Genomic DNA, 26,993 nt, shown 5'->3' with positions numbered 1-26,993 from the left:
TTAGGTGAAAATTAAAAAGAACGATTCGAACGTATTTATTAAAAAAAAAAAAAAGAAAAAAAATATCCATGTCAAATTATATTTTCAAGTTCGTCTTATTAAAGTTCGTCGAACAAACGTACGAGATTCACTTTACTATTCTCATCGCTTTATTAACAATGTAATCCACGTAGATACGATTAAGTGAAAGAAAAGAAACGACTTTCTTCGGCATTACCTTACATAACGTCACGAATAATGTTATTATTATTCTCAAGAACGAACGTGATAAGACGATAGCAACAAGGATTCACATCGCAGGTCTCTTTCGTAATCGATAGATCGTCTCCTTTTGGAATAACAATCGTTTCGATCGGCAAAAAAGATTCGCAAAAAAAAGTGAAAAGTGAAAAGCGTCACGCGCGGAGACCTCGACGATTCTCACGTAATTCCTTGACTAACTCGCATTAGTTTCAACGAAGTCATCAGAGATTCTTATCGTATCTAAAATAAAAAAAAAAAAAAAAAAGAAAAGAAAAAAAAATTACGAAGAAACGAAACAATTCGTCGTATTATGTAGCCTCTATAACTTGTTCATCGATCAAGCTTTCTTTCGTTAATCTTTCCAAGGAAAAAAAAAGAAAAAAAGAAGAGAAGAAAAACAACCGATCCAATCAATCGTTAAAACAAGATCATCCTGCGCGATTCGCACGAGTTGTATTTTTTTTCGATTTTAAGAAAAAAAAAAAAAAAAAAAAAGTAGAAAAATAGCAATCGTCAAAATTTCCTTAGACGATCGCTCGATGATCCTATTATCATAATTATCACTTTCTTTTCTTTCCCTTGATAACAATCCCATCCGAGGAACGAATAACAAAAATAGAAAAAAAAATATACAAAAAAATACAGAAATAAAAAATAAAAGATAAAAAAGATCTAAAAGGACAAAAAGAAAATAGAACCGATAAGTAGCTACGTAGATACGTATTATTATTTATCGTATCGATTTCGTATAGGTTTCGATATTCGCAAGGAGAATTCGTGTAACAAAGTTTCACACGTACGATGGTGTACTCTAGTCGCAACGAGCGATTATTATTTATACATACATATGTATGTATATTGCTCGCTGGGATAGGTCTCTTCTCATCTGTGAGAGGTGGAGCACGGAGAGCACCGCTGTTGCGGCCTGGCATTTACTCACAGTTATGTGAAAGGCATATCGGCCGACCATGGTACTCCTACATAGTACGCACACTTGCACAATACTCTGTGCACCGCCGTTATTGCGACCGACCGTGGGCTTGCTTTTGCTCTTGCTGCTGCCTGTGCTTCGGTAGAATGAAACAAATCACGTACCGTGGTCCATCGATAATTCGATACATACATATTACATATATACATATGTCTATGTACATGATATGTGTGTGTGTGTGTGTATGTATGTATGTATATATATATATATATATTGCATTCGTATGTATATGAACGAATATTGAAATACGTGGCGGTAATGAAAGTGGATCGTAAAATCGAAGATAAGGATTAAGAAATACCGTTATAGTTGATCGTATTCGATCGAGTATAACGTCGAAGAATAATTCGATGATCATACGTGAACGATAAGAGACAAAAGAAGGAGGTCGATTTCTTTGAGGAAAAAGAAAAGAAAAAGGGAGGAAAAGAAAAGAAAGAAAGCAAAAAGAAAGAAGAAGGAAAAGAAACGTTTATCTCCTTCTTCTTTTTTACGAAATTAATCGAGTCAATAATAAAGGACGATACGTGCGTTCTGATTACTCCGATAAAGCTCTCTCTCTCTCTCTCTCTCTTTCTCTATCTATCTCGTTAATATCACGACGTACAACATCCATTATGTTTTTTTTTCTTTCTCTCTCTCTCTCTCTCTCTCTTCTTTTTTCTTTTTCTTTTTTTTTTTTTTTTTTGATCGCGAAGAGAACTCGTTTTTCTCTCTCGAACGGAAGCGAATATAATTAATTTTGTCTCGCTTCGATAGTAAAACTAACGAGAATGCGACAGACACAGATCGAACACGTGACTAATTTTCAAATCTAATCGGGAGAGAAGCGTCAAAATCTTATTACCGATTACGAATTAACGAATCGGTGAAGGTCGATCGTTTTTCGGCCACGAATTTTTATGCTGTCCGATTGGATCGATCAAAGTTGTTTATTTTAGATCGAACGATTTCTCTTCTCTTTTCTTTCCTTTTTATTTTTCTTTTTTCACGAAACTCTTTTTGGCTAATCAAACAAAAAGAAAGAAGAAGAAAAGGAAGGAAAAATAAAAAAGAATAAAGAAAAATTGATCGACTTTGGATCGCAATGAATATATAATAAAAGAAAGCAAATTGTGCGTTGTCTACGCGTTTGTTTCTTTTAAATGCAAAAACGTAAGTAAGTTCCAAAAATATTTTTTTTTCTTACTTCTGAATCCTTACCACCGACTTGGAAGCTGAGGACAATAGAATAGGATTATAACTTAAGTATAACGGATATAATCGTGAGCTTTTCTGTCGGGCGCGGTCGTAAATCAATAGAAATATGAGTGCGACTTTAACGATCACTACTCAACAATTTTTATTCTCTTCTCGTGACGCGTTCCTCGTGTTTTTCATGTATGTATATATGTATGTATGTATGCTTAAACTTCGATGAAAAGTAAAATAAAAAAAAAGTAACATTACTCAAAGAAAGAAAGAGAGAGAGAGAGAGAGAAAGTACGCATATATCTTTGAATATATATATATATTTTTTTTTTCAGAAAATATTTCATTGTATAAAAACAAAATTGTTATTATTATTATTATTGTTATTATTTGTTTAATCTTTTTATATCGTTGATTCATTTACTTATTTATTTTTTTTATAATTAGTTTCCAACTAGAGGAGAAAAAATTGGAAATTGTTAAATATAATAAAAAGAAAAAAAAAAATAATAATAATAATAGACATTTGTGTAAAATATACGAACGTACCAAATATTCTAAATATTAAAATATTAATTAATAAGAAAATTCTACGAGAAAGCGTGCCCCCATTTCGTTTTCGCAATTTTTAAGATAAGATTGGGTAATAAGAAATATTCATATGATATACGTACGATACACATGCTCATCGCGATTAAAAAGCCATTATCGCGAGTTTACGAGTAATTAAAATCTTTCATTTGATAGGTAAGCGGTCGTTAAATTTATCCTGAGAAAGAGTAAAAGTTAAACATTTATTTTTTCTTTCTTTCTTTCTTGTGTCTTTTCTTTTTTGTTCGCGTCACTTCCTGTTTGAAAAAAAAATGAAAGAACAAGAAGAAGAAGAAGAAGAAGAAGAAGAAGAAGAAGAAGAGAAAGAAGAGAAAATTGAAATATAAAAGTCCAGAAAAAAAAAACAAGAGAGAAAGAGAGACAGAGAGAGAAGAAGAAAATGAATAAATTAATTTTATTATCATACATTATTATTTTGCAAAAAAAGAAAAAAAAAATTACACATACATACAAAAAGATATTAAACATTTTCTTTCTCCTTTCTTCTCTCAATATTTCTTATTCAAAAAAGAGAGAGAAAGAGAGAGAAAAAAGAAAACTCATCAATTAATTACAGGACACACTTTATTGTCGTACACAGTGGGAGAAATATTATAGTATTTTTAATCTTGATTTCCTCTCTCTCTCTCTGTCTCTCTCTCTCTTCATCCTTATACGTATATCTCTCCATTTAATCCTTTTATTCCTTTATTCACTTTTGTGTTCAACTTCACGATCAAAGGAAACTCGTACGCGTGCAAAAGTCCATAGTCGTCCATAATCGTAATTACCCGAAGCTGCATAAAGAACGCTGTCGTTCGATTGATAAGCCAACAGAAGATAAACGATACCACCTCTCGTGCTTGTATAAAGTACGAAGACGGAAAGTGGTGAAATATAAAAACGATCGAGAGTTAAATTTATGACTTACGACGGCGAACTTGTTAAAGCCGCCAAGGTAGTAGAGTTTCAGGATGTGGCTCGGTGATTTTTAATGCAATTGTAACACGAGTCAACGCATCTTTTTTTTTCTTCTTTCTCTCTCCCACCCCACCCCCCTCCCTCTCTCTCTGTCTTGTATTTTTTTTCTTGTATTTAATCCAGTTTTTTTTTTGTTTTTTATTTTTATGTTATCCTTTTATACATTTATGCAGCTGACGCATACGATAGTAGTGAAAAAAGTCGAATGGAGTGTGACGAAAAGGATATAAGTCATGTCTGAAAATATGTAATAAGGAAAATCGCAAGGTCATCGTTTCTCTCTCTCTCTCTCTCTCTCTTTCTTTTTATTTTTCTTTCCGTTTTATTGAGAGCGAGCGGAAGAGTATTTAAAAAACATTGCCGAGATGATATGTATGCGTGTAATGTAATTATTATATTAATATGAATGTGAGAATATTATATATGTACAAACCAATACACACACACACATAAACGCCCACTTTATATTATATTTTCACTTTATATCGTAAGCGAATAATTATTATTACAAATTATACATATAATATATTCTTTTTTTATTATTTCGAAATAATTAATAATAAACAAAATTACGAAGAAAACAGGATCGTTTTCTAAAGACTCGATGTATATTTTATTATTCGAGAAATATTTCTTTCTATGGGGGAAGAAAATTTTATTATTTATTATTATTATTATTATTATTTTTCGATAATTACACCGATAATCGAAAATGTTCACCAGACAAATAATCGTTAATGCAAAGTAATAAGATGGATAAATACAATTTAATTTATAAAAAAGGAAAGAGAGATACGCATAGTCGCATAGTCTAATCATTGCAAAGTAAAACGATGAAAATTTGGATTTAATTCGTCGTTAATTAGCAACACGTTAAACTTACTTTCCGTTTCGTCCAGCTGCGTTCTTCGACACCACGTACAAGATATACGCAAATACTTATACGCACAGTTTCGTAGATCCCCTTTTAAGAAAGCCGACTTCTTATCGCTTCTGACCGCCATTTTCTTCGTATCCTCTTATTCTTTTACCGCCATTTTATTTTTCGTATTTCTCTTACACTTATATTTACTTATAGAAATCAAGTATACTTGTCGTTCGGATCCTTTGTCCTCTCACAACAAACCTCACAACCAGTTTAATTAAATTTTTTTCTCTCTTTCTGTCTTCCTCTTTCTCTCTCTTTCTCTTAAAAACAAAAAAAAAGGAAAAAATATACTAAAAAAATATTTTCTTTCTTTTTTTCATTCTAAATTCACTGCCGAATACGATAAGAAAAATGTAACGACAAGAAAAAAAAAAGAGAAATTTGAATATTTCAACAAACGATTTAACAATAGACCGTGAAAGTTCGGAAGAACAGAAAAATTGCAAAATCCCTTAGAAAAAACGATCTTTTTGCAAAAAAAAAGAAAGGAGCAAAGGAATGAATGAATAAGTAAATAAATAAATAAATAAAAAAGAAAAATGAAAAAAAATATATGTGCAGTATATTTTAATGAACGATTCAACAATAGAACGTGAAAGTTTTCTAGGTCAGAAGATTAGGTATGAGACAAGAAAAAAAAGAAAAGAAAAGAAAAGAAGAAGAAAAAAAATGATTCTTGCAACTAGGTAATGTCATGCAACTAGGTGATATGTATACGTTTCACGATCCAGACTACTCGTGGTGGATACATATACTGCAAGAATATGTATAGGTGGTCAGTGGAAGGGTAACAAAAACCTCTTTCCGCGTGTTGCCGTGTGCTCGGGACAGGGACCCCGATTCGTGAAGGTCGTTCAATGCCGTTCGTACCGGGTGGCCCCATATAACTCGGCTGGTCCCTCTTTCTCACTCTTTCTCACTCTTTCTCACTCTTTCTCACTCTTTCTCAACGATGACTATGATTTCTCTCCCACCCTCGATAACCGTTATCCACTTCCACTCTATGAAAGATCCCCACCCTCTAACTAGTTAACTCTCCTTATGTGCTGCTAACTGTCCAATTCAAATTTTTTTTTTTTCAATTAATATTCTGTACGATTAATTAAAAGAAAGAAAGAAAGAAAAGAGAACGTTTCTATCAACGAAAATATTTGTAGTATTTGTTATTGTTCTATTATTTTTATGAAGATCTATAATATACGTCGAAGATCTATAATAACGAGAGATCTTGTTTCAAAAAATGCAACGATCGGAATAAATCTTTTTTGTTATTTTAATTGATAAAAAATATATATATATATATAAAAAAAAAAGAAAGAGCGAGACTGTAAAAAATATATATTTGCAAATACGTTATTATGTGTGTGTATAAAAATATTTCCTTCGTATTTTCATTTATAAAATATTGAGGCCAATTGAAACTTATTCCATTATAGTCGTATAATTAATCAAAAGGATAAAAAAAAAAAAAAACGGGAAAAAAGAAAAAAGAAAGAAAAGTTAATATATCGTTGAAATAATTTTTCATACAAGTTAGATAGATAGGCGTTTTAACGATAAGTTAAATCCGGATTTTGCGATGTTCTTCTTGAGAATTCTTTGAGTGTGGATTTCTGATGATTCACAAGGAAGATTCGTCGATGTATAAAATGTTAAAATAAAGATAGAAAGAAAGATAGAGAGAGGATGATAGAAAGTAAGATAGAAAGGAATTAAGGAAATGTGTCATGTATTGTGCGCTCATAAAGAGTCCTTAATTGCTCGTAAGACACCAACCAGAGATTATCCGTCCGGTTTTAAAGACAAGAAATCGCTACACCTCCTTTCCTTTCCTTTTTCTCGTGATCCTTGTTTCAGGCTCACCTTGGAGATGAGATCGGTCTTCAATAATTTTCCCTTAACCTGTTATAAACTGCGTAGGTCTATTAAAAATTGTCTATCTACGTTGTATAAAAAAAAAAAAAAAAAAGAAAGAAAGAAAGAAAGAAAAAAGAAGAAAAGAGAAAATAAATTTGACGATTTTTGACATTCTAGACAGGATCTTCGTTGTTACTTTTTTGTTTTCTTCCCTCTTTTTTTTCCTCCTTTCCTTTACCGATAAAAATTTTAGATAAATATTTACACGGCGCGAACGAAGATCAAGACGGGAAGAGCAAACAAAAAAAAAAAAAATGCGACGCGTGGGAGTAATAAAGCGCGATTTAAATTCCTTCGAAAGGAGGAAGGAGAGGAGTTTAAGGAATAGAGAAAAGTACAAAAAAAAAAAAAATATAAATGGCAGTAGTAGAGGAAGAGGAAGAAGAAGAAGAAGAAGAAAAAATATATTCACATTTGCTCGATAGAAAATTTCAAGCAGCATTATCCATTTGATTATTATTTCATAAAAAAATATTTCCACATTATATCATTCCACATGCCTCCTACATTTCTCTCTTTTCTATCAAACCGAACCAGACACATATTAATCGAGATTAACGAGCCAGACATCGTTTCATTAACCAATATCTTTCAGTAATAACGTCATTATGTATATCGATCGATAAACATTTCAATTCATTTTCGAACGAATGCATATGTATGCATTTTATGAATCCATCTACGTACATATATATTACGTACGAACACAGATAAATAACGAACACTCCTGTAAGCTTTCGATAATATACCAACGATCAGTAAAAGAGATGGTAGAAATATCAATAAGTAAATACTAACTGAAGTTCTATCGAAGGAAGAATAACAAGTAGATAAAGGTGAATGATGTGAAACGTGACTCTCTATCTACGTGGACCAAGTCCCGGACCTATTATTCTCGTCCTTGCCGAGGTCTTCCACCCGTCGCGTCAACGGCCCAAATATATGACGCAAGGAATCGCTTGTGGATCCGAGATAAGGATGCTAAAAAGAGATCCTTTCGAAATTCCAGAAATCGCTTCGGGGCCATGCACATCAGACACGGATCGAATATAGGAGGTGAAACGAACGTAGACGTGGACGTGGATGGAAGAGGGGTATGGGGTAGGTAGAGTTAGGGGTAGAGAGTGGGAGGGATGGAATAAAAAATAAGGACGACGACTGGAAATTCCTTTTCGAGTTCATTGAACAGGCTCGTCGTTTCTTTCCGACTTGTAAACGACGTACGAATTTTTCAAGCCACGTAATAAAGTGAACGTAATTATCCGTGTAATTAATTTAAAAAAAAAAAAAAAGAAGAAGAAGAAGAAATATATGATCTATAAAAAAAAATCGTCCAATGTCTTTCGACAAGACAGCACAGATCGATCAATTATTTTTAAAAAAGAAAATTGAACATAAAAAACATTGTTAACGACACTATTAAGAATGTTTAAGAGGAACGAAGATCGTTAATGAAATTGACGTCAAGTCGAATAAAAATGATCGACGCGAAGAAAGATTATGGGGTGTTGAAAGGATGAATGTGTTGCTTGCTCAACCACTTCATACTTGTACGTACCTACATGTATATTCTAGACACTAAGAAAACTGGTTGTATATTGGTAACAGCGAATGGTCAACCATTCCAGAAAACCGGTACAAATAATCTCTTCCCAGGTTTGGAGGGAGGTTGAGTGGGGTGGAGGGTCAACCCTCGCGAAACTACACCCACCCTAACGCACACACTACCGTACTATACATAGAATCATACCGAGATAAGCTCAGTCCTATTAATAGCTCGCAGCGTAACGCGTCTCCCACGTGGAGAAGATATATCCCTTTTTCGCTGTGTATACCTACGTTGAGAACGATTTTACAACTTTCCGTCGTGACTCGTGAAAGGCACGTTTCTTCGGTCTTCCTCCCCTCACCTTTCTAACCTACCGAGACATTTCACTTCGTCTGTTAACTAAAAAAAAATTGGTTTCTTTAAAAAAAAGAAGAAAAAAGAAAAGAAAGAAAGAAATCTCTACAGAACATGATCTATTTTCAAGATTAAAATGTGAAAAAAAAAATTCTTCAAACACGTTGAACATCGATCGATATTGATAATTCTTACATCTTCCATACGATTTCTTGATATCAATTTTCATTGGAAAAAGAAAAAAAAAAAAAGAAAGAAATTCGTTTCGTTATCAATTTCATCTCTAGATGTTTTAACGATCCGACTGGATCAATAGAAAATTTTCAAAGGAGTATCCTTTGTTGATTCGTATTCTTTCGTTTAGTGTGTACGTAACACTACGTACTTCAGAACGATTTACCGCTTATTAATTATATTCCGAATGTCGTAAAGACTAAAATGGCCGTTCGGTTGATTAATGACAGGATAGGAGAATTAAAATCATAACGTAAAGTCTCACGTAAAACCTAACGTAGGGGGTTGAAAAATAATTTCTTTTAATTTTCTTCTCCTTCTTCACCGCCTCCATCTTCTCTTTCTCCTCCTCCTCCTCCTCCTCTTCTTCTTCTTTTTCTTCTCGATGTGACGACTCGAGAAGGAGACCGACCAGTGAATTTCGCAAGGTGATTCGTTTACCAGACGACGTTTGCTCGCTTGGAATCCAGTCGGTCGTTGTTATCGTTCTGGTTTAAAAATATCTGGCGCCCTCCGCGTTGGCATTCAGGCTGAAGAGGAGGAGGAGAAGGAGGAAGAAGAAGTGGAGGAGGAGGATACGCGTGCGTAAAAGTATTGTTTTCTCGATTCTTTTTCTTCTTCTTCTTCTTCTTCTTCTTCGTCTTCGTCTTCGTCTTCTTCTTCTTCTCTTTCACTTTTTTTCTCTTCTCTTCTTCCACCCCATACCTTTTCTCCCTCTCCTTCTCCATTATGGTGAAAGCGAGCGAACGAGCGACGACGATTTTTGTAAATAATTTATTTCACGCAGAAGCAAGTCGACGACGTTAATTCGTATACCTTTCTTTTTCCTTTCCTTTTGTTCTTTTTTCTTCTTATTTTTTTTTCTTTTTTACTTTTTCTTTTTGTTATTTTTTTTTCTTTTCTTTTTTTTTTCTTTTTCATGTGCACTTTTACGTTGTTCGCGACGCCTGAATTCTAATACGAAAGGATCGAGTAAGACGTTTTTACTCTTTTCTTAATTTTTTTTTTTTTTGTTTATGTATGTAAGAGAAAAAATCGATAGAATATGAATTATTTGGATTAATGGAAATCAATGAAATCGGTCAGTGATTAAGCAATTGAATGAAGCTAGTCCAAGTAGCATATCTTTCTTTTTTTTTTTTTCTTTTTTTTTTTTCTTTAGAGAATTTTAAGTTTCGATAGAAAAGTATTGATGAACATTTCCTTCTTTTTTTTTTTTTCACTATTATTCACATTACCGATCGTAATAAATATTCTATTAAATCCTATAGATCGTTTTATTTTTTACTGTTGATTAAAGGAATCGAATCGGTTCATTAAATAATCATCTAATAAGTTTTTATTACGTATTACTTTTTTTTTATTATTTAAGTCATCTTTAATAATTATTAGCAATATTAATCGTATTAAATATTCCACTGAAACGTCTTCGGGTATTTCTCTCTGGTAATGTGAATTTTCGTAAGAAAACGAAAGCCTCCTTTTTAATAAATAATCGTAAATCAGTGTGAAGATCGATCGATCGATAAGATTCACGCTTACGAACCAAGAAGACCTTCGTTTCGAACCCCGATATGCGATCTTCGAAAGGACCTCGAGGTGAAACCTTCGAACGGAAGAGCCGTATCATCGCATCGATCTATCTCGATGAAGATTTAACGAGAGGATGCGCACAGTGTGGACCAATAGAATATACGAACGAGATCAAACGCATTGTCAGCGGAAGTTACTCGTTTTAGGACCGGAAATTACAAATGGGGCTCCACGGCGATTGATGCCATTTTATTCGAATTGATTCGTTCATTAATCCAATTGATCTCATTGTTTGAAAAAAAAAAAAAAAGAAAAAAAACAGAAAGAAAAGAAGAAATAAATAAACCAATCGATCGTCGAAGAAGATCTAAAAAGATCGTCGATTTGTTTAACCTTCGATTCACCTTGTCACCCCCGATCGATCGATAAAACGCTGCTGATCGCAGTTACCTTCGTTTTTATGATATTTTCGATTAGAACAATGAGATACGATTGATCGGAATGATTAAAATTTCATCGAAGAAGACAAAAAAAAAAAAAGAAAAAAGGAAAATGATTTCCTTCGTACAGAAGAAAGTTGGACGGCAAACACAAAATGGTGTAACATTCTTCCGGCCGTAAGGGTTAACGGGTCAGATGAAATAGAAAAATAAAAAAAATAAAAATAGAAAAAGAAAAGGGAAAAGCAATGATTCGACGAAAGAAAAAGGAGATTGAAGACAAAACAAAAAGGAAACAAAAAAAAAGAACCCACGTATATCTCGCGCCATGAATAATATTCTGAAACTTTAGTTTATCCAGGCTCAACGTAGATAAAGCCGTGTACGATCTAATAGGATCTCGCGTGTTTCAACCCAAGTATATACGGAGATCGGCCTTTAATCTGTTACACGATTTACCGTTACGTTAGTAACGCTCTAAACCCGAGTTTCGTAGCCTCGGTTCACAATGCAACGTGAATTCCGCGCGTCCTCGTGCCCGTGTTTAACGGTATTCCGAACCTAGAGACCTATCTTCGCATTCCACAGCATCATCCGCTAAGAGATTCATAAAGCGAACGCGTTTGCTTCCTTATCATTGAAATACCATCGTCAGGACCCAAACCAACATTCTGATAATTCGCATCTATCTCTCTTTTATTATATTTAACGAAGGATCATCGAAGGAGTTTGACCAAGTCGAAGATTACTTTCTTCAAGTCCTATTGGTATGCTTCCTTATCATCCCCTTCGAACGAAAATAATCCACCGATAAGTATACTCCGTCGTTATAGTAAGTATACAGTCGTTATTTTTCTTCTTTTCTTTCTATCCCTATCTTTCTCTCTCTCTCTCTCTCTCTCTCTCTCTCTCTCTGTCTCTTTTACACAAAGCACACAGAGACCCAAAGGACATGCATGCATGCACTCACGCAAGCCACTATTCGACTCCTCTTTCCATTTAACAGGCAAACGTAGAGATTAAAATCTACGTTATTTTATCTTATTCTCTATTATTTTTCTACTATTTTCTATCCATTCTGATACTTTATTTAACGATCGAACGAATCGAAGAAAACAACGTTCGACGTCATTACCTATCTCTCTTTCTCTTTCTCTATTATTTAACAGCTGTAACGTAGAAAGAGTTTCTGTCAGACTATTCCTTCCTACATCATTTAAATACGCTTGTACGTATTCATAAAAAAAAAAAAATAATAATAATAATAAAAATGATAAATAAAAAGAAAAAAAGGAAGAAAGAATATAAAAAAAAAACAACCGTCCATTTTACTTCCTTTTTTTTTCTTTTACATCCAATGTTTTCTTTTTTTCTTTTTTTCTTTTTCCCTTCTAATAGACAACGGTCTAACAGACAGGGAATTTTCATTGCTGGATTCTCGGATAGATCGGCGTTACAAGAAAAAAAATCAACGTAAGGGTTATGTGCAAAGTGGCTGCGCATACCAACTGGTTGGACACCCCCGCAAAAGGGGGAGTTGCATTTTTTCGTGTTAACGCCCAAGAGATTTACCGACCGGACTGCCACAAACATCCTTAAGGTTATTGTGGAGTTCGAGGTTGCACGGCTCGTGTGGCATCTTCAAACTAACCGTCGCGTCGCACAGTCGTCGGACGGACACGCGCATTCAAGAATGGTTCTCGCGTGAATCATCATCACAACTCCAGGACTCGGTACACAATATCGCGAATCCTCTTCAAACGATTAATATATCAAATTCATTTATATATACTTCTCCTCTTCCCTCTGACCTTGCTACCCCCTTCGTGGTATTTAACAAGTACTACGTTTGCACGCCATATCGTGAATCAAATTTATCATCTTGTTTTAATGTCAAAAAAAAAAAAGAAAAAAAAAAGAGAAAAGCTATTTCCAATCATAATCGATTCCGTCGATCGATCAGATTTTATCACCGTTAGATGGAAATAATCCCATACGCTCGACCTTGAAAATCGTCCTTTGCAAAAAAGAGGAATTGATGGAGAATAAATAGCATTCCTCTTTTTCATTCTTCCTTTTTTTGATTCTTTTTTTTTCTTTCTTTCTTTTTTTCTTTCTTTCTTTCTTTCTTTCTTCTACTGGATTCGAACGAAAGAGACGTACTTAATTAAGCGATATTCTTGGAATTAATCGTTTTTGTAGTCAAGCTTAACCTTCGATGTGAATGATCATTTTTTTCCCTTTTTACGTTTTTTCTCTCAAATTCATTCTCTCTCTCTCTCTCTCTCTCTCTCTCTCTCTCTCTCTCTCTCTCTCTCTCTCTCTCTCTCTCTCTTTATTTCTTTCTTTCTCTCTTACGCACCCTTTCTTTTGCTTTATTTTATTGTATTTTTTAAATATTTTTTTCTTTGAACAAGAAACCACGACTCGTAAGCAATGGTAATATCGTCCAATTAACGCGGAAAAGAATATCTCCGATGGTCTAATTAAAACTGGCTCGTGTCCGATGCAAATTAAGTCGGAAAATATCGTTAAAGGTGTCAAACTTGGCATGTACACTTTCGTGTTACCGTCGTTTCCTTCTTCTTCTTTTTCTTCTTCTTCTTCTTTTTTCTTCTTCCCTTTTATTTTCACATGTACCTACATACATGCACGCGTGTGCATTTAGTATGTATCTGAATTTAACCGAACTCCTGAGTTCTTCTTAATGAAGACATCGTGATACAGCGAGAATGAGTCGATTATCTCTTTCACTCTCTCTCTCTTTCTCTCTCTCTCCTTTTTTCTTTTTTTTTTTTATTAACTTTTGACGTACAACTTTCCTCATTGCTCCTTCGAGGACCAATAAATCATTTTTAATGTCACTTTTCGAAGTTGATTAATGATAATAAATAAAAGAAAATTAAAAATAAGAAAGGTAAAGAAAGTATTATTTATAATTTTTCTTTTCTTTTCTTTTCTTTTTCTTTTTTTAATTTCGTTCTATTGTTAGTGTTCCTCTCTCTCTTTTTCCTTCCTTTCTTTTCTTAAATCGATCGTTCGTGTTGAATGAGCGTCCCTCAAAGTTACATTATTAGACCGATTTCGCCCACGCTCTGTGCGCGTTTGGAGGAATGTATATTATATCATACGCGTTCGTTCCAAAAACCCCATAAGATTGTAACCTTCCGTGCCAAGGATACGCAAGATCGTGTCGAAGAGATCGAGGAGACAGAGTTCAAGAAAAAAAAAAGAAAAAGAAAAAAAAAGACAGACCGATCAACGTTACGATCGAAAAGAATGTTAGAAAACGAAGAAAGAAATTTCATTGAACGAACCAAACGAAATTTTTTGATCGAACGGATGAAAAATTTTTCTCTCCAAGTTGTACGATAATCCCATAAATTTTTTTTATAAGAAATTAAAAAAAAAAAAAAAGAAAAGAAAAGAAAAAAAGAAAAGATAAAGAATATCATTGACCAACTTAGATTTATTAAAAAAAAAAAAGTTTCTCTTATTGAATCTAAAAATAAATAGAAAGAGAGAAAAAATACAAAAAAAAAAAGACAGAAAAAAAGAAAATACGTTTGTCCACATTTCTTTGTAAAATTTAATATCAATTAAACGAGATAATCCGATCTGCAATTAGTGTGCTTAGATTACTTCCTTTTTTTTTTTTTTTTTTTTTGAATATCATCCATTCAGTTCTCTTTTATCACACTTGTTAGGAACACCATGAAACAATTAATGTATATAACGCATATACGTATGCACGTATGATGTATGTACGCATGTGTGTGTCTTCTCTCGGTAATTACGTTCATCAAAGACGTGGAAAACGAGCGTAAGCGAGAAATTAACGTCGGTCGTGCGTGACTTTCAACATGTGTACACATTTGTCTCTTTAACCCGCATGCGATCGTCGTCCCTCGTTGATCTCCTCGTACGATAATATTTAACTCATCTCAAACTCTTTGAAATAAACATTTTTCATCGTTTTAGTTATTTATTTATTTATTTATTGCTCGATTTTTCTTTCCTCTTTCTTTTTTTTTTTTTTTTTTTTTGATAGTTTTGAAATTCGAAGATAATATGATAACGATTCGTTCGTGAAAATTATATCAATGCTCATTCATAACTGTACTACAATCTATTTCTATAGACTTTTTAAAATAAATCGTTACGTTGTATGAATTTTTGAATTTTTTTTTTGTTTCTTTTGCTAAAAGTCAACATTAATGTCAGTGATATTACAATTAAATAGTGATCGATAATTATTATTTAACGTTATTAAATATGCCAGCGTCGAAATGTTAACAAGTACATCGCAATACAATTGTATTCAATTGATTATTAATTAATAGATTATCGTTATAAAAATATAATCATAAGGATAGACAATTAATGAAAAGTAAAGATCGTATGCAATGATATATCGATTAAATGTCAATAATAAAATGATTATTTCGAAATTATTACAAAGTAATAAAACTAATAAAGTCTTGAATTAATTAATGAATTATCGATGTAGAGAAATATCTAGTAGAGTTAATTAATGAAAAGTGCACGCCGAAAGGAATGATAATTAATTTAATTACGATAAAATGTATAACGTGTAAGCAGTACGTATGTGTGTGTGAGTCAAGAAAAACATAATAATTATTATTTAACATTATCGAGTATCAGTGTAAAAGAAAAGGGAACAAAAAAATGCAAATATATTGTCAAAACGAATGTGATTGCATTTCGTTGCACTGTTTCTATCCTTTAATTTTTTTTTTTTTGACAAATCACGGAAGCAAAATAATTCCAACGAGTTCGAGCTAAACGATTCTTCCTGAAATCGAGATAATTTCATCTCGAACGCGATTTATCCCCCGCGGATCGCTTTCCCGTGATAATTCCACGGTTGCATAAGTTAAAGACGCCAAAGTGTAATTCTCCGATGTGAAGCGACGTAAGTTAACGTTCTTCGCTTGCATAACGAAAGTAGCGCGCTCGTCGACTTTGCATCGTCTCTCTCTTTCTCTCTTTCTTTCTTTCTCTTTCTCTTTTTTTTCTTTCTTTCTGTCTTTCTTTCTACGTTTAACTGTATCCATGCATATATGTATATAAATATATATATATAGGTATACACGTATATAAGTGTGAAATAGTACGTATCAGTACGAGAACGTCTATTAAAGTCTATGAAACTACAACGAATAAGAGATAACTTTGGTATCCTTGACTCGAACGCTTGTACCACTCTAAATATGGAAAATATTATTCGCGAGATGATCTATCTGGATCAACGATCGAAGAAATTGAAATATATATATATACACATTATTAATCGTTCGAGAAATTAATGAAAAATTTGATGAGATATATAAACGAACATTATTATGTGATATGCGTGATAATACATAGAAATATATATATATATATATATATAGAATATATAACATGGCAAGTGTATGAAAATAAATAGAAAAATAGAAATTATTTATAAATATAAAAATTGAAAAGGATCAAAATCTATTTTCCTTTCTCTTTCTGTCCCACTCTCTTTCTCCTTCTCTCTCTCTCTCTCTCTCTCTCTCTCTCTCTCTCTCTCTCTCTCTCTCTCTCTCTTTCTTCTATTTTCACATGACATACTTTTTAACGAGTCCATCATTAAAATCGTTTGATTGTAAGGTCAACGTAGTTACGAGTGAAAGAATCCAATTATTCGATCGTTAACCGGTCACTTTAATCGTCGAAATAAAATTAAGATCTTAAACTATCGTCTCCCCTCTCCTCTCTCTCTCTCTCTCTCTCTCATTTTCTCTCTCTTTATCAACGAATACAATATCGCAAATGTTTACAATGGTGAACGAGCTGTCGCTCGCGCCCTTGTCCGGATTAGAAAGTAAACCGTATCTAGAATTTCCACGCGTTCGGCCGCGACCACGTTTCTATTGCATGTAGAATCGTTAGGTACGTTGAAATTCGTTTCTACGTTAAATATGTTCCAAATAAGGAGAAACAGAAAGAGAGAGGAAAGAGAGAGAGAGAGAGGGGGAGGGAGGGAGAGAGAAAGAGAGAGAAATACGACAAAGAATAAAAACAATACGAGTAAAAACAAAGTTTTAAGACTCACCAGTAGGAAAAGTACAGTGCCGCTGAGAGTAGCTTCAAAGGATATTCCGTACGCCATTTCTCGCGATCCTGGAGGAGGAAAGTCCTGCCTCTACCAGAAGACCGCCATCGTCATTTTCATAGTTTCTCCAAAACTAGCCGATTGTTAAATCGTCAATTCTATTTTTTCCCTTCTATTTCTTTTTTTCTTTTTCTTTTTCTATTCCCCGAATAATCGTGTCACTTTTTATTCCACCACAAAAACCGAACCGATATTATCTCTCTCTTTCCTTCCTTCTCTCGTATCCTCGAAAAATCCAATATTCCCTTTCTCTATCAATCTATCAATCAATCAATCTATCTATCTATCTATCTATCTATCTATCTATCTATCTATATATCTGTCAATCTCTCCATCTATCTTCTATCCGTTCCTCTTATTCCTCCCCACCCAGGTAGAAAAATTCACACAAGAAGATCGAAAAAGATCGAGTTGGAGGGTTGGAAAGGTCGCCGGTCGCCGGAGGATAGACAAGGATACAGATGGAGATCGATCGTGAGTTTGAAAAGGAGGACTAGAGAGAGAGACAGACAGGACGAAGGTTTATTCTTCCTTCTCCTCTTCTTCTTCTTTTTCTTTTTTCTTCTTCTGACGACGATCGAGGTAACACTTTGAATATCTCTCTCTCTCTCTCTCTCTCTATCTATCTATCTATCTCTCTCGTTCGTTCGAAAATATGACGAGATAGTCGTCGCGGTCCTAACCGTAGCACAGGGCTCGAGCAACTGACAGCGGGTAAGAGTCGCGGCATACGGCGCCACGCCGCTCTCACAGCTGATTCGTTCCCTCCCCCCACCCCTTCCACCTTCTTAGAGATTCTCGTGTTAGTCTACTCCCTCCCTCTCCCTTCTTTCCTCCCTCTCTCTCTCTCTCTCTCTCTCGCTCTTTCTCACTCCCCTCTCCGTCATCGTCTCTATCCTCGTCTCTATCGCCGTTTCTGTCTTATTCACTTATCTCTATATACCTATCTCTTGTTCTCTCTTGCTTCAACCTTTTATCTATCGAGAATGTAGCAAATTTAATGAAATTCGTCGCAATATCGCAGCCCCTTCGTACTTGGACGATTCATGCGTCATCTCTCGTCCTTGTGACGTCACATCGTCACCCGCCACTTTTTCTCCTTTCCCCCGATTTCGATTTCTTTTTCTTTTTCTTTTATTTTTTTTTTTTGCGCAACGAAAGGATTATTAAATTCCTTTCTTTTTTTTTCCTCTCTAAACCTCGTCGATCCTTGGAAAAATAAATAATAAAATATTTCGCTCGATTCGTTTGTCTTCGTTGAATCTTTCGGATTAACGATAAAATTTGCGTTGTTCACCGTGCCGTCTTCTGCCTACCCGGATTTCGATATGCTAGAAAAAGAGACATACAGAGAGAGAGAGAGAGAGAGAGAGAGAGTAAGACAGTAAGTGTATGTATATGTCTATATATACGTTTGTGTGTGTCGTTTTACGAGCTTGCAAAAAGGCCGCTGTATCAAAGCACGTTAATTAAGCGCATAGCGACTCGTTACGGGCAAACGAAGGTCACAATGCATACGCAGATGCCCTATAAAACCTCGCTGCGTTCTGAGAATACCTGGCACGTGCCCTTAAACTTCTTTGCCATTATTTTTCATTCTTCTATTTCTCAGATACTTCAATTACGAATTCCTTTGATCATGAGTTTACCGAATTACGTTCGAGTCTACTCTACACGAATTCTACGAATAAAGTCTTTTCTTTTTTCCTTTTCTTTTTTCTTTTGAAATAATATCTTTCGATCTTACGACGCTAACATCCCTTTCGTCACTTTCAATTAATCGTAATCTTTCATTTTCATTGAAAGATCGAAATCATTTCGCTTCGCTCGCTTTCGAATCTAAATCGTGAACGCACTTGCTTTTTTCCCATTTTTTTTTCTTTTTTCTAGCTTTTAATCTCGTCACTCCTACAATCAATTTTCTTTCACGATTGAAAATTCCGTTCACTCGTTTGATTTCTTTCGAATTCTAATCTTCTTTTTTTTTCTCTTTCTTCGATCTTTTTTTTTTTCTTACTTCATTCGTCCAAAAATTAACTTGCCTCTTTCAACAACAGGAAGGTTCGATTCGTTTTTCTTACACATTCCGATCCAAATCCGATAGAGAATCTTTCTTTTCTTCTTTTTATATCTATCTACCTATCCATACACTTCAAAAGCAATTTTCGAACGAAAGAAAAAAAATACTTCCCGCCAAAAAAAAAAAAAAATGAAATATTCTTATTACCTAATAAATTGCATTGCATTTATATTAAATCCCCGCATATATTTCCCGCTAATTCGTTCGCCGACATGCTCGTTTGAATTTATCCAATGTATTAAAAAAAAAAAAAAAAAAAAAAAAAAAAAAAAAAAAAAAAAAACACGGAATTTCCAATTCATTGAAGAATCATGCTGTTAAGAGCCGTAAAGAAAAAACAGATTCTCATCGACGACGATTCTCATCTCGTTTTGAAACGGGAGGGAAGAAAAAAAGAAAAAAAGATCCACGCGCTCTCATATTCGCTCGAACCGAAAGTTCCGTCGACGTAATGAAACCATAGACTTAGAGGAATGACTAACATAAGAAAATCGCAATCGGATTTAACAAAATCCTTGTGCAACTCAGCGGGGATGAATAACCGACCTTGCCGATCTCACGTTCGCACGCACACGACCTTCGCCCGATGTCGAAGAATGCAAGGATCCACTTTTTCTTTCCCCTCCCACCCCTCTACAAATATATATCTTTCTCTTTCTCCCTCTATCTCTTTCTTTTTCTCTTTCTTTTTCTCTATCTCTTTCTCGACTTTGCGTCTTTCTCTCTCGCGCACAAAATTAACGCGATTCTACGAGCTAGAGAAAGAAATAAATATAAATATATATATAATAAAATTGTGATTCAACAATTCATGATGTCTTCTCTCTTTCAATCAGAAAATATCACGAATGAAAATTCATTTGTATAAAATGAAATAGTTAAGTACATGCAGTTAGCGATAATAAAAGTAAATACGATGTATGTAACTTATTGAAATTATCGAATCGATTTAACGACGCGAAACAACGATATTCGTTATTTACAAATTATTCTTGTAAAGATGCAAGTTTACGTGAGTGTACGATAAATGAAAGGAAAAAAAGAGAGAGAGAGAGAGAGAAAGAGAGAGATAAAGAGAAAGAAATAAATGCGATTTAACGATTTGCGGTGACTCGTCTCTCATGAAAAAGAAAAGAAAAAATGAAAAGAAAGAGCGAGAAAAAAAAAGGACAAAATTACAAAACGAGTTCTTTCACTTGGCCATTCATTTATTTAATGTTTTTTAACGCACGAAATGGCCGACGATAACAACAGGAAGTACAATGTAACAAATTGTCGAATCGATTTAACGACGAGAAACGGTAATCTCTTTTGATATTTTAGCAAATTGTACCTGTCTGAGAGAGAAAAAAGAAATAAAATGAAATAAAATAAAGTAAAAAAAAAAAGAAAAAAGAATGAAGAAAAAAAAAACGTAAAAGAGACAAGAAGAAAAAGCAAATTGGTAATAATCTTCACGAAGTTACGGAAGGATCGTCCGCGTAACGTTATCGCGCGACTTTATAATAATGTGCGAACGAAGATTATTAAAATCTTATGCGACATTGGAAACATTCTGAAACTCCAATCTTTCTCTCTCTCTCTCTCTCTCTCTCTCTCTCTCTCTCTCTCTCTCTTTTACATTTACTTATGTATGCGAGAGAGAGATATATTATGAAATACATAAGCGTATACCGTTCGTCGAATATCTACAATCTTATCGAACTAGGTATTGTATTCGAAATAGTTCGTACTATGTTTATCTATTTATAGGATATAGAACATCTATCTGCTACTAACGTGACACTTTAACATACTCTGTGATACCAGTTTTGTTCTATCTCAGTTAGATCTAAAAAAAAATATATATGTATATTTAAAAGAATATATTATAGTACGAAAATATGTGTGAACGTGTATAAAAATTTTTGAAGTGTTCATCGTAAAAAAAAAAAATAAAAATAAAAATAAAAGTAAAAAAAAAAAAAAATTGTTCCCAACTATAAATAATTTCTTTCGTACGATACAAACTTCGATAAACCATTCGATCAATATCATTTCCATTCGTAATTAATTAGATTAATTAACTCGAACGATCAAACTTGAATAGTCTAATCCTGAATTTTGATGCGATTTATACCGTGTGAAAATAACGAGTCATGATTTTTCTTTGCATTCTCCACTCTTTCGAATCGTTTTATCTTTCTCACGCGTACATTGACACATACACATAAACATACACATATACGTACATATATATATACATATATACGTACATATAAAGACTCACGATGGCCGCTAAATTTTCCCTTCGACTGCATTACTCGAACGTTTCTTTAGCGGCTTCTGCGTTCTGCGAGTTCTCCTCGAAATCCTCGGCAAGAATTCTCTCGAGGGACTTGCATGGGTGACTTACATATATCGGAGGTCAACTATGTCCTAAGCATTATCTCGTCGCATTGTTCGATACTTTTACAACATTTTCACGTTGAAAATGTACTATAAACTTTAAAGTCGATTTCGTGAAGAAACAATTCTTTTTTTTTTTTTTCGTAATACTATTCACAAAATTTTTTATATTAATTAATATTAATTAACTCGATAAAAAAATCATATTAAAATTGAATAAATTATATATTATACACTGTGAGTGTATTTCGATTGAAACATCTAAATATAACTCTATAATGTAACGTGTGTACGCGTATGCGTGTGTATATATACATATATTTGCTAAACGTATCGTTTCTTTCTCTTCGAATTTTTCGAGAATAGAAAGAGAACTTGGATGTTTTTTAATCATGCTTTTAATTAAATTCCACTAACCAACACAAGGACGATGTCATTCAAAAATTTTTTGTCGTTTTGAACTTTTTTTCTCTCTCCTTTTCTTTTTTCAACTCCTAATCATAAATTGTCTCTCATTATTATACATCGCGAATATGAATTTTTAATTAATATATTATCCCCGGGACAGATAAAGTCTTGTCGTTTTAACGTATTAATAAAATTTGAAGGAAAAATAAAAAGAGAATAATAAATTGTACGATCAGTCGATTTGTAATAACATCTATTATAGAAATAAATTTGAACGAAGATGCCACTGATCGCTAAGATCGAGCGAACATATACAAAAATTCTTCAGTTTCCCATGTTAATCTTTAACTCGATTTTAATTATTCCCTGCTGAGATAATTCCAATCGTAAGACTAAATTTCCATCGTGATATCGCCCTGTCGTTATCTCAACAAAAGAAATTTTAACGATCTTGTTTCCTAAACTCGTTTGATCGAATAAAAAAAAAAAAAAAAAGAGAGAGAAAAGAAAAAGAGAAAAGAACGAACTAAAAAAAAAGTAAATTATGAAAGATCTGCATTGTGTTAATTTTAAATATGAAAATGAAGAACTGTACTGGAATTAAAAGAAAAAAAAATTATATAGAGAACATGTTTTTACGAAACTACTTTTTTTTTTTATCTCTATCATTATATAATATATTTTATATATTACATATTATAATTAATTATAGATTATATATATATACTATCATCTTATATAATCTCTACTTATAAATATATATAAATATTTATTATTATATATTTATTAATATTAATATCCGATATAATCACTCGACGATATTGTTGCATCGATTTATTCAATAAATTTTTTCTCTCTCTTTCTCTCTTCTCAACTTTTTAAATAAATAAACAATATTTTGTATAAAATTGATCGAGAGTTTCACAAAGGCCGAAAACTCACGATCCAATTATCGTAAAGTAAGTATACATAGCAGTATTATCGTTCTCTCATCCGAACTACGGTGCATCTCGAATGCATTCGATGTGCAACGGTGGCCGGTGCATCACGCGAGCAAGTGCTGCTGCTCCTGTTGCTATAGCTGCTCGCACGATAATACGAGCACGAATTCGTCGTAAATCTCTTTCTCTCTTTTTTCTCTCTGGCTTCCTTTCTTTGTATCTACCATGCTTGGTAGCAGACTATCAAGAAAAAGAGAGAGAGAGAGAGAGAGAGAGACTCGGTTAAAGAGACTAAAGCGTAACTTTATTTCCAAGGAATTCGACACGACCTGGATTACTGATCGAACTTCTCTTTCGATCAAATCTCTTTGAATAATAGATTTTTATTTATTTATTTAATTTTTCTAGTAGGACTCTTCAAAGAAAACTGATAAGAACAGGAACACGACATTACTAAGAAATTTTGTGATATATATATGTATATGTATATGTATATGTAAATATATACATGTACGTTATATTATATCTCTGTATTAATGTTAATATAGATAGATAAATCAATTATTATTTATATAATATAATTATATATAATTAATTAATATAATTGGTATAGATAAAACTAACATTATCATAATAAAATTTTGTCTGTTGTATTCGTAAATCTGTTTTATGATATTATTTCGTTGCTTTATATTTCATATATTGTATTTTATATTTATATCGTATTGTCACAATTTTTAATTTGAAACAAGATAAACGTCGGATACAATTTAGTTATCAATTTTTAAATAATATTTCGTAGCTTTATATTTTATATATTTTTAATGATGTCAGTCAGTAATTAGAAATGAGATAATGAAATAAATTTTCGAAAATTCGTTTCATAACGTCGTTTCGTCAAAATTATATGCAACTTCGATCGAAATTTGGAAACCACGATGAAATCATCGGATTAATTCATTTTCAAAAAGGCATATCATCGATTTCTAACGTAAAGCAATTTGATATTCAATGTCACGAAAATATCGGTGTCAAGTTTCGAAAAAAGAAATAAAGACGCATAAAATTGTCCCAATGCTTCATTCTTTGGGTTAATGGAAACGATATCTCGTGTGTCTTTTCAGAATGAATCATCGAATTCGATCGTTGGTCACGCTCAATATTCTTCTTTCATCCGTGATTCCCGAACCTTGGAATCTGAGAAAAGCATCGAAAAAATGGTGTAACGGGTCCCGATCGAGAGGTCGATAAACTCGACAAGAATCGAGAATAACGACGACGCTCAAACATTTTCTCCAACAATATCATTATTATTAAATGTATTATTAATCTTTTATATTTCAAATTTTCCTATGTCCTTCGAATTTTGCAGATAATAATTTGAATAATTGATTTTTTTAAATTGCTCAACTATTTTCTGATAATAAATTTTATATTCGTACTACTTGCAGACAAATAATTATTCGATCATTACGATTATTTTTTTTCGATCTCATTTTCATATACATACATACATACATACATATATACATATATTTTTCAGTCTCTGTTATATTTATATTATACATTAGCGAAAACGAAATATCTCTCTCTCATTTTTTTTTTCTTTTTTTTTTCTTCTTTGCGACAGACCGTAATGCATATTAGCATTTTATCACGTATCGTAAATTTTCACCGAAAGTTTCGCGCCACCCTTTTGATCGGTAAATAAATTACGATCGAAAGATATCGTTGTATCAGGAATAATAAAGTTCGAACGAAAATGCGCGCGTGGGATAGACTCCGATTCTTTAATACCACCGCTCGTACTAATTACCGAGTGATCTATCGATCTTACTTTTTGTCGGAAATTTCGAAACTCTGTGAAAAGAAAGAAAAAAAAAAAAGAAAAAGAAAAGAAAATTATATAATTAAATAATTTCCATCCTCGATCTTTTATTCATATTCTTTTTCAAAACCTTGTCAATGATCTTTCATTCAGTCCACTTGAACAATTCAATTTACGATTTATATAAATTATTACTATTACTATTATTGTAATAACCTGTTGCAAGATTAATAAAGAAATACTTTATTACAAAAAAAAAAAAAAGAAAAAGGAAAAGATGAAGACGAAGTGTAAACGTACAAAATAATAACAAAAATATGGTATGTAGGTGGATACTTAAAATAGTTTTCCCCAAAAAAAAAAAAAAGAATAATACGACAAAACATAACGTAGCTTATTAATAAACTAATTACGCCTTTTTTTAAAAATAAATATATCAGACGAGAAAGAGAGAAAGAAAGAGAGAAAGAAAGAGAGAGAGAGAAAGAGAGACAGAAAAAAAACAAACATTTAATACATCGATGCAACCGTGTCGAGTCGATAGGTCAAAATAATGGAAAAGGTCATGCACAGCATAAAACACATTCTTAAGAAAGGAAGAGAGAGAGTTTTGTTTTCTTCATTTTTTTTTCTTTATTTTTTTTTTCTTTTTTTTGTACACGCAAGATAGAAAAAGAGAGACAGAGAAAGAGCAAAAGCAGAGGAACGAGCTCGTCGACACACGAACCACTACTGGCCACTACTGTGTGTGCTCCTTTTCTTATAATCTTAATGTCAATCTCGAAACCATGCTCGGCTACCGTCTTACACATACTGGCACGAAAAACGTCGACGATGAAAAGTGTCGACCGCCTCGTATCCAATCGTTTCTCTTCTTTTTTCTCTCCCTATCTTTCTCATTTACTTTCTCGTCTTCTTCGTTTCTTTCGTATCTTTAAACAGAAAAAATACTATACGAATTTATTTACCATATCTATCGTTTACGAAAAGGTTCAGCAAATTTCGTTGAATCGAACGATTCGATGCAATTATTTCTTTCTTTCTATAACATTGCAAATATTCGAATAATTTTATATATTTATTCGCGATAACGTTATTAATCGTTCATCTGAAATTTGGACGAATGAAAGGTATGGATCCAAGAGTTTTTTCAAATATATACTTTTATATTCATTTATCGTTCGAAATGTTTCGAAGATTCTTCAATTCTTTAAATATATTGTTACAAGATTTAAAAAAAAAGTATATATATCAAAGAACATATTGATATTCTGTTTCCCCTTTTTTTTAACTAATCATCATCGAAAGAAATTAATATTTATAACTTTATAATAAAATTCCTTTTGCGTTGAGCACGTTTGCAACTTTTTATATACTCCTTGTTTACTCGAATGATTTTAATCATACCAGTCGAACGAAGCTGTAAATTATTGAGTCGAACATGGATGATGAAAAGAGAGACAGAAAGAAATAAAAAGACAGAGAGAGAGAGAAAGAGAGAGAGAGAAAGATAGAGATAGAGATAGAAATAGAAATAAAGAGAGGGAGAGAGAAAAAATGATATAGTTTCTTTCTGTCTACTTTCCGGATACAAAAACGGAAGTAAAAGAACGATGGTGAGTTTAAATTACTCGGTGGTGTTACGAAAACACAGCCCGACTTTGAATCATCGATATCGTGTTTAACTTCGGAATGTAAGGAGGAGAGGCGTTGGCGTCTCAGCACGATTTTTCCTTCGTCTTGAACGCTCGCACGCGATATCGCGCCCGACGAATCGCGCCTTTCGGGAGACTCGCCTTTCGAGGTCGCGAGCTCTTGTTGATTCACGATCTTCCAGTAGAGAAAGACAGCAAGAGACAGAGACAGAGACAGAGACAGAGACAGAGACAGAGAGAGAGAGAAAGAAAGAGAGAGAGAGAAGTACAGATATAGAGATAAGGATAGATAGATAGATAGATAGATAGATAGATAGATAGAGAGAGAGAGAGAGAGAGAGAGAGAGAGAGAGAGAGAAAGAGAGAGAATAAACCATAAAAATTTATTGTCACATAGACATTTAAAAAGAAAAAGAAAAAGAACAAACAATTATTTCTATATCTATAAAAGAGACAAAGAAAGATAGAAAGAGAAACACAAAAAATAGAGAGAGAGAGAGATTGCATTTTATGTGCAGTCCAATAAAAATTTATTATACTCGCGTAAAATCATAATTAACTATATATATAACAATGAA

General features: G+C 33.1%; 2 protein-coding genes across 2 annotated transcripts in view; both read right to left on the bottom strand.

Moving 5' to 3' along the window:
- LOC127066607 (uncharacterized) overlaps nt 1-17,874 on the bottom strand; it is a 35,237-nt gene extending 17,363 nt beyond the window's left edge. Inside the window, exon 1 of the mRNA XM_051000485.1 lies at nt 17,056-17,874. Coding sequence (XP_050856442.1) covers nt 17,056-17,112 — 57 coding nt within the window. The 5' untranslated portion in view covers nt 17,113-17,874. The remainder of the gene's footprint in view (nt 1-17,055) is intronic.
- The window catches only part of LOC127066608 (nuclear receptor subfamily 2 group E member 1), a 74,962-nt gene that overhangs the window by 44,474 nt on the left and 3,495 nt on the right, over nt 1-26,993 (bottom strand). The gene's annotated exons all lie outside the window — the stretch shown is intronic.

The sequence above is a fragment of the Vespula vulgaris genome, chromosome 10 (genome assembly GCF_905475345.1).
Source record: "Vespula vulgaris chromosome 10, iyVesVulg1.1, whole genome shotgun sequence".
NCBI lineage: Eukaryota > Metazoa > Arthropoda > Insecta > Hymenoptera > Vespidae > Vespula > Vespula vulgaris.
The sequence above is the reverse complement of the archived record's forward strand: the minus strand, read 5'-3'. Positions and strand labels throughout refer to the sequence as shown.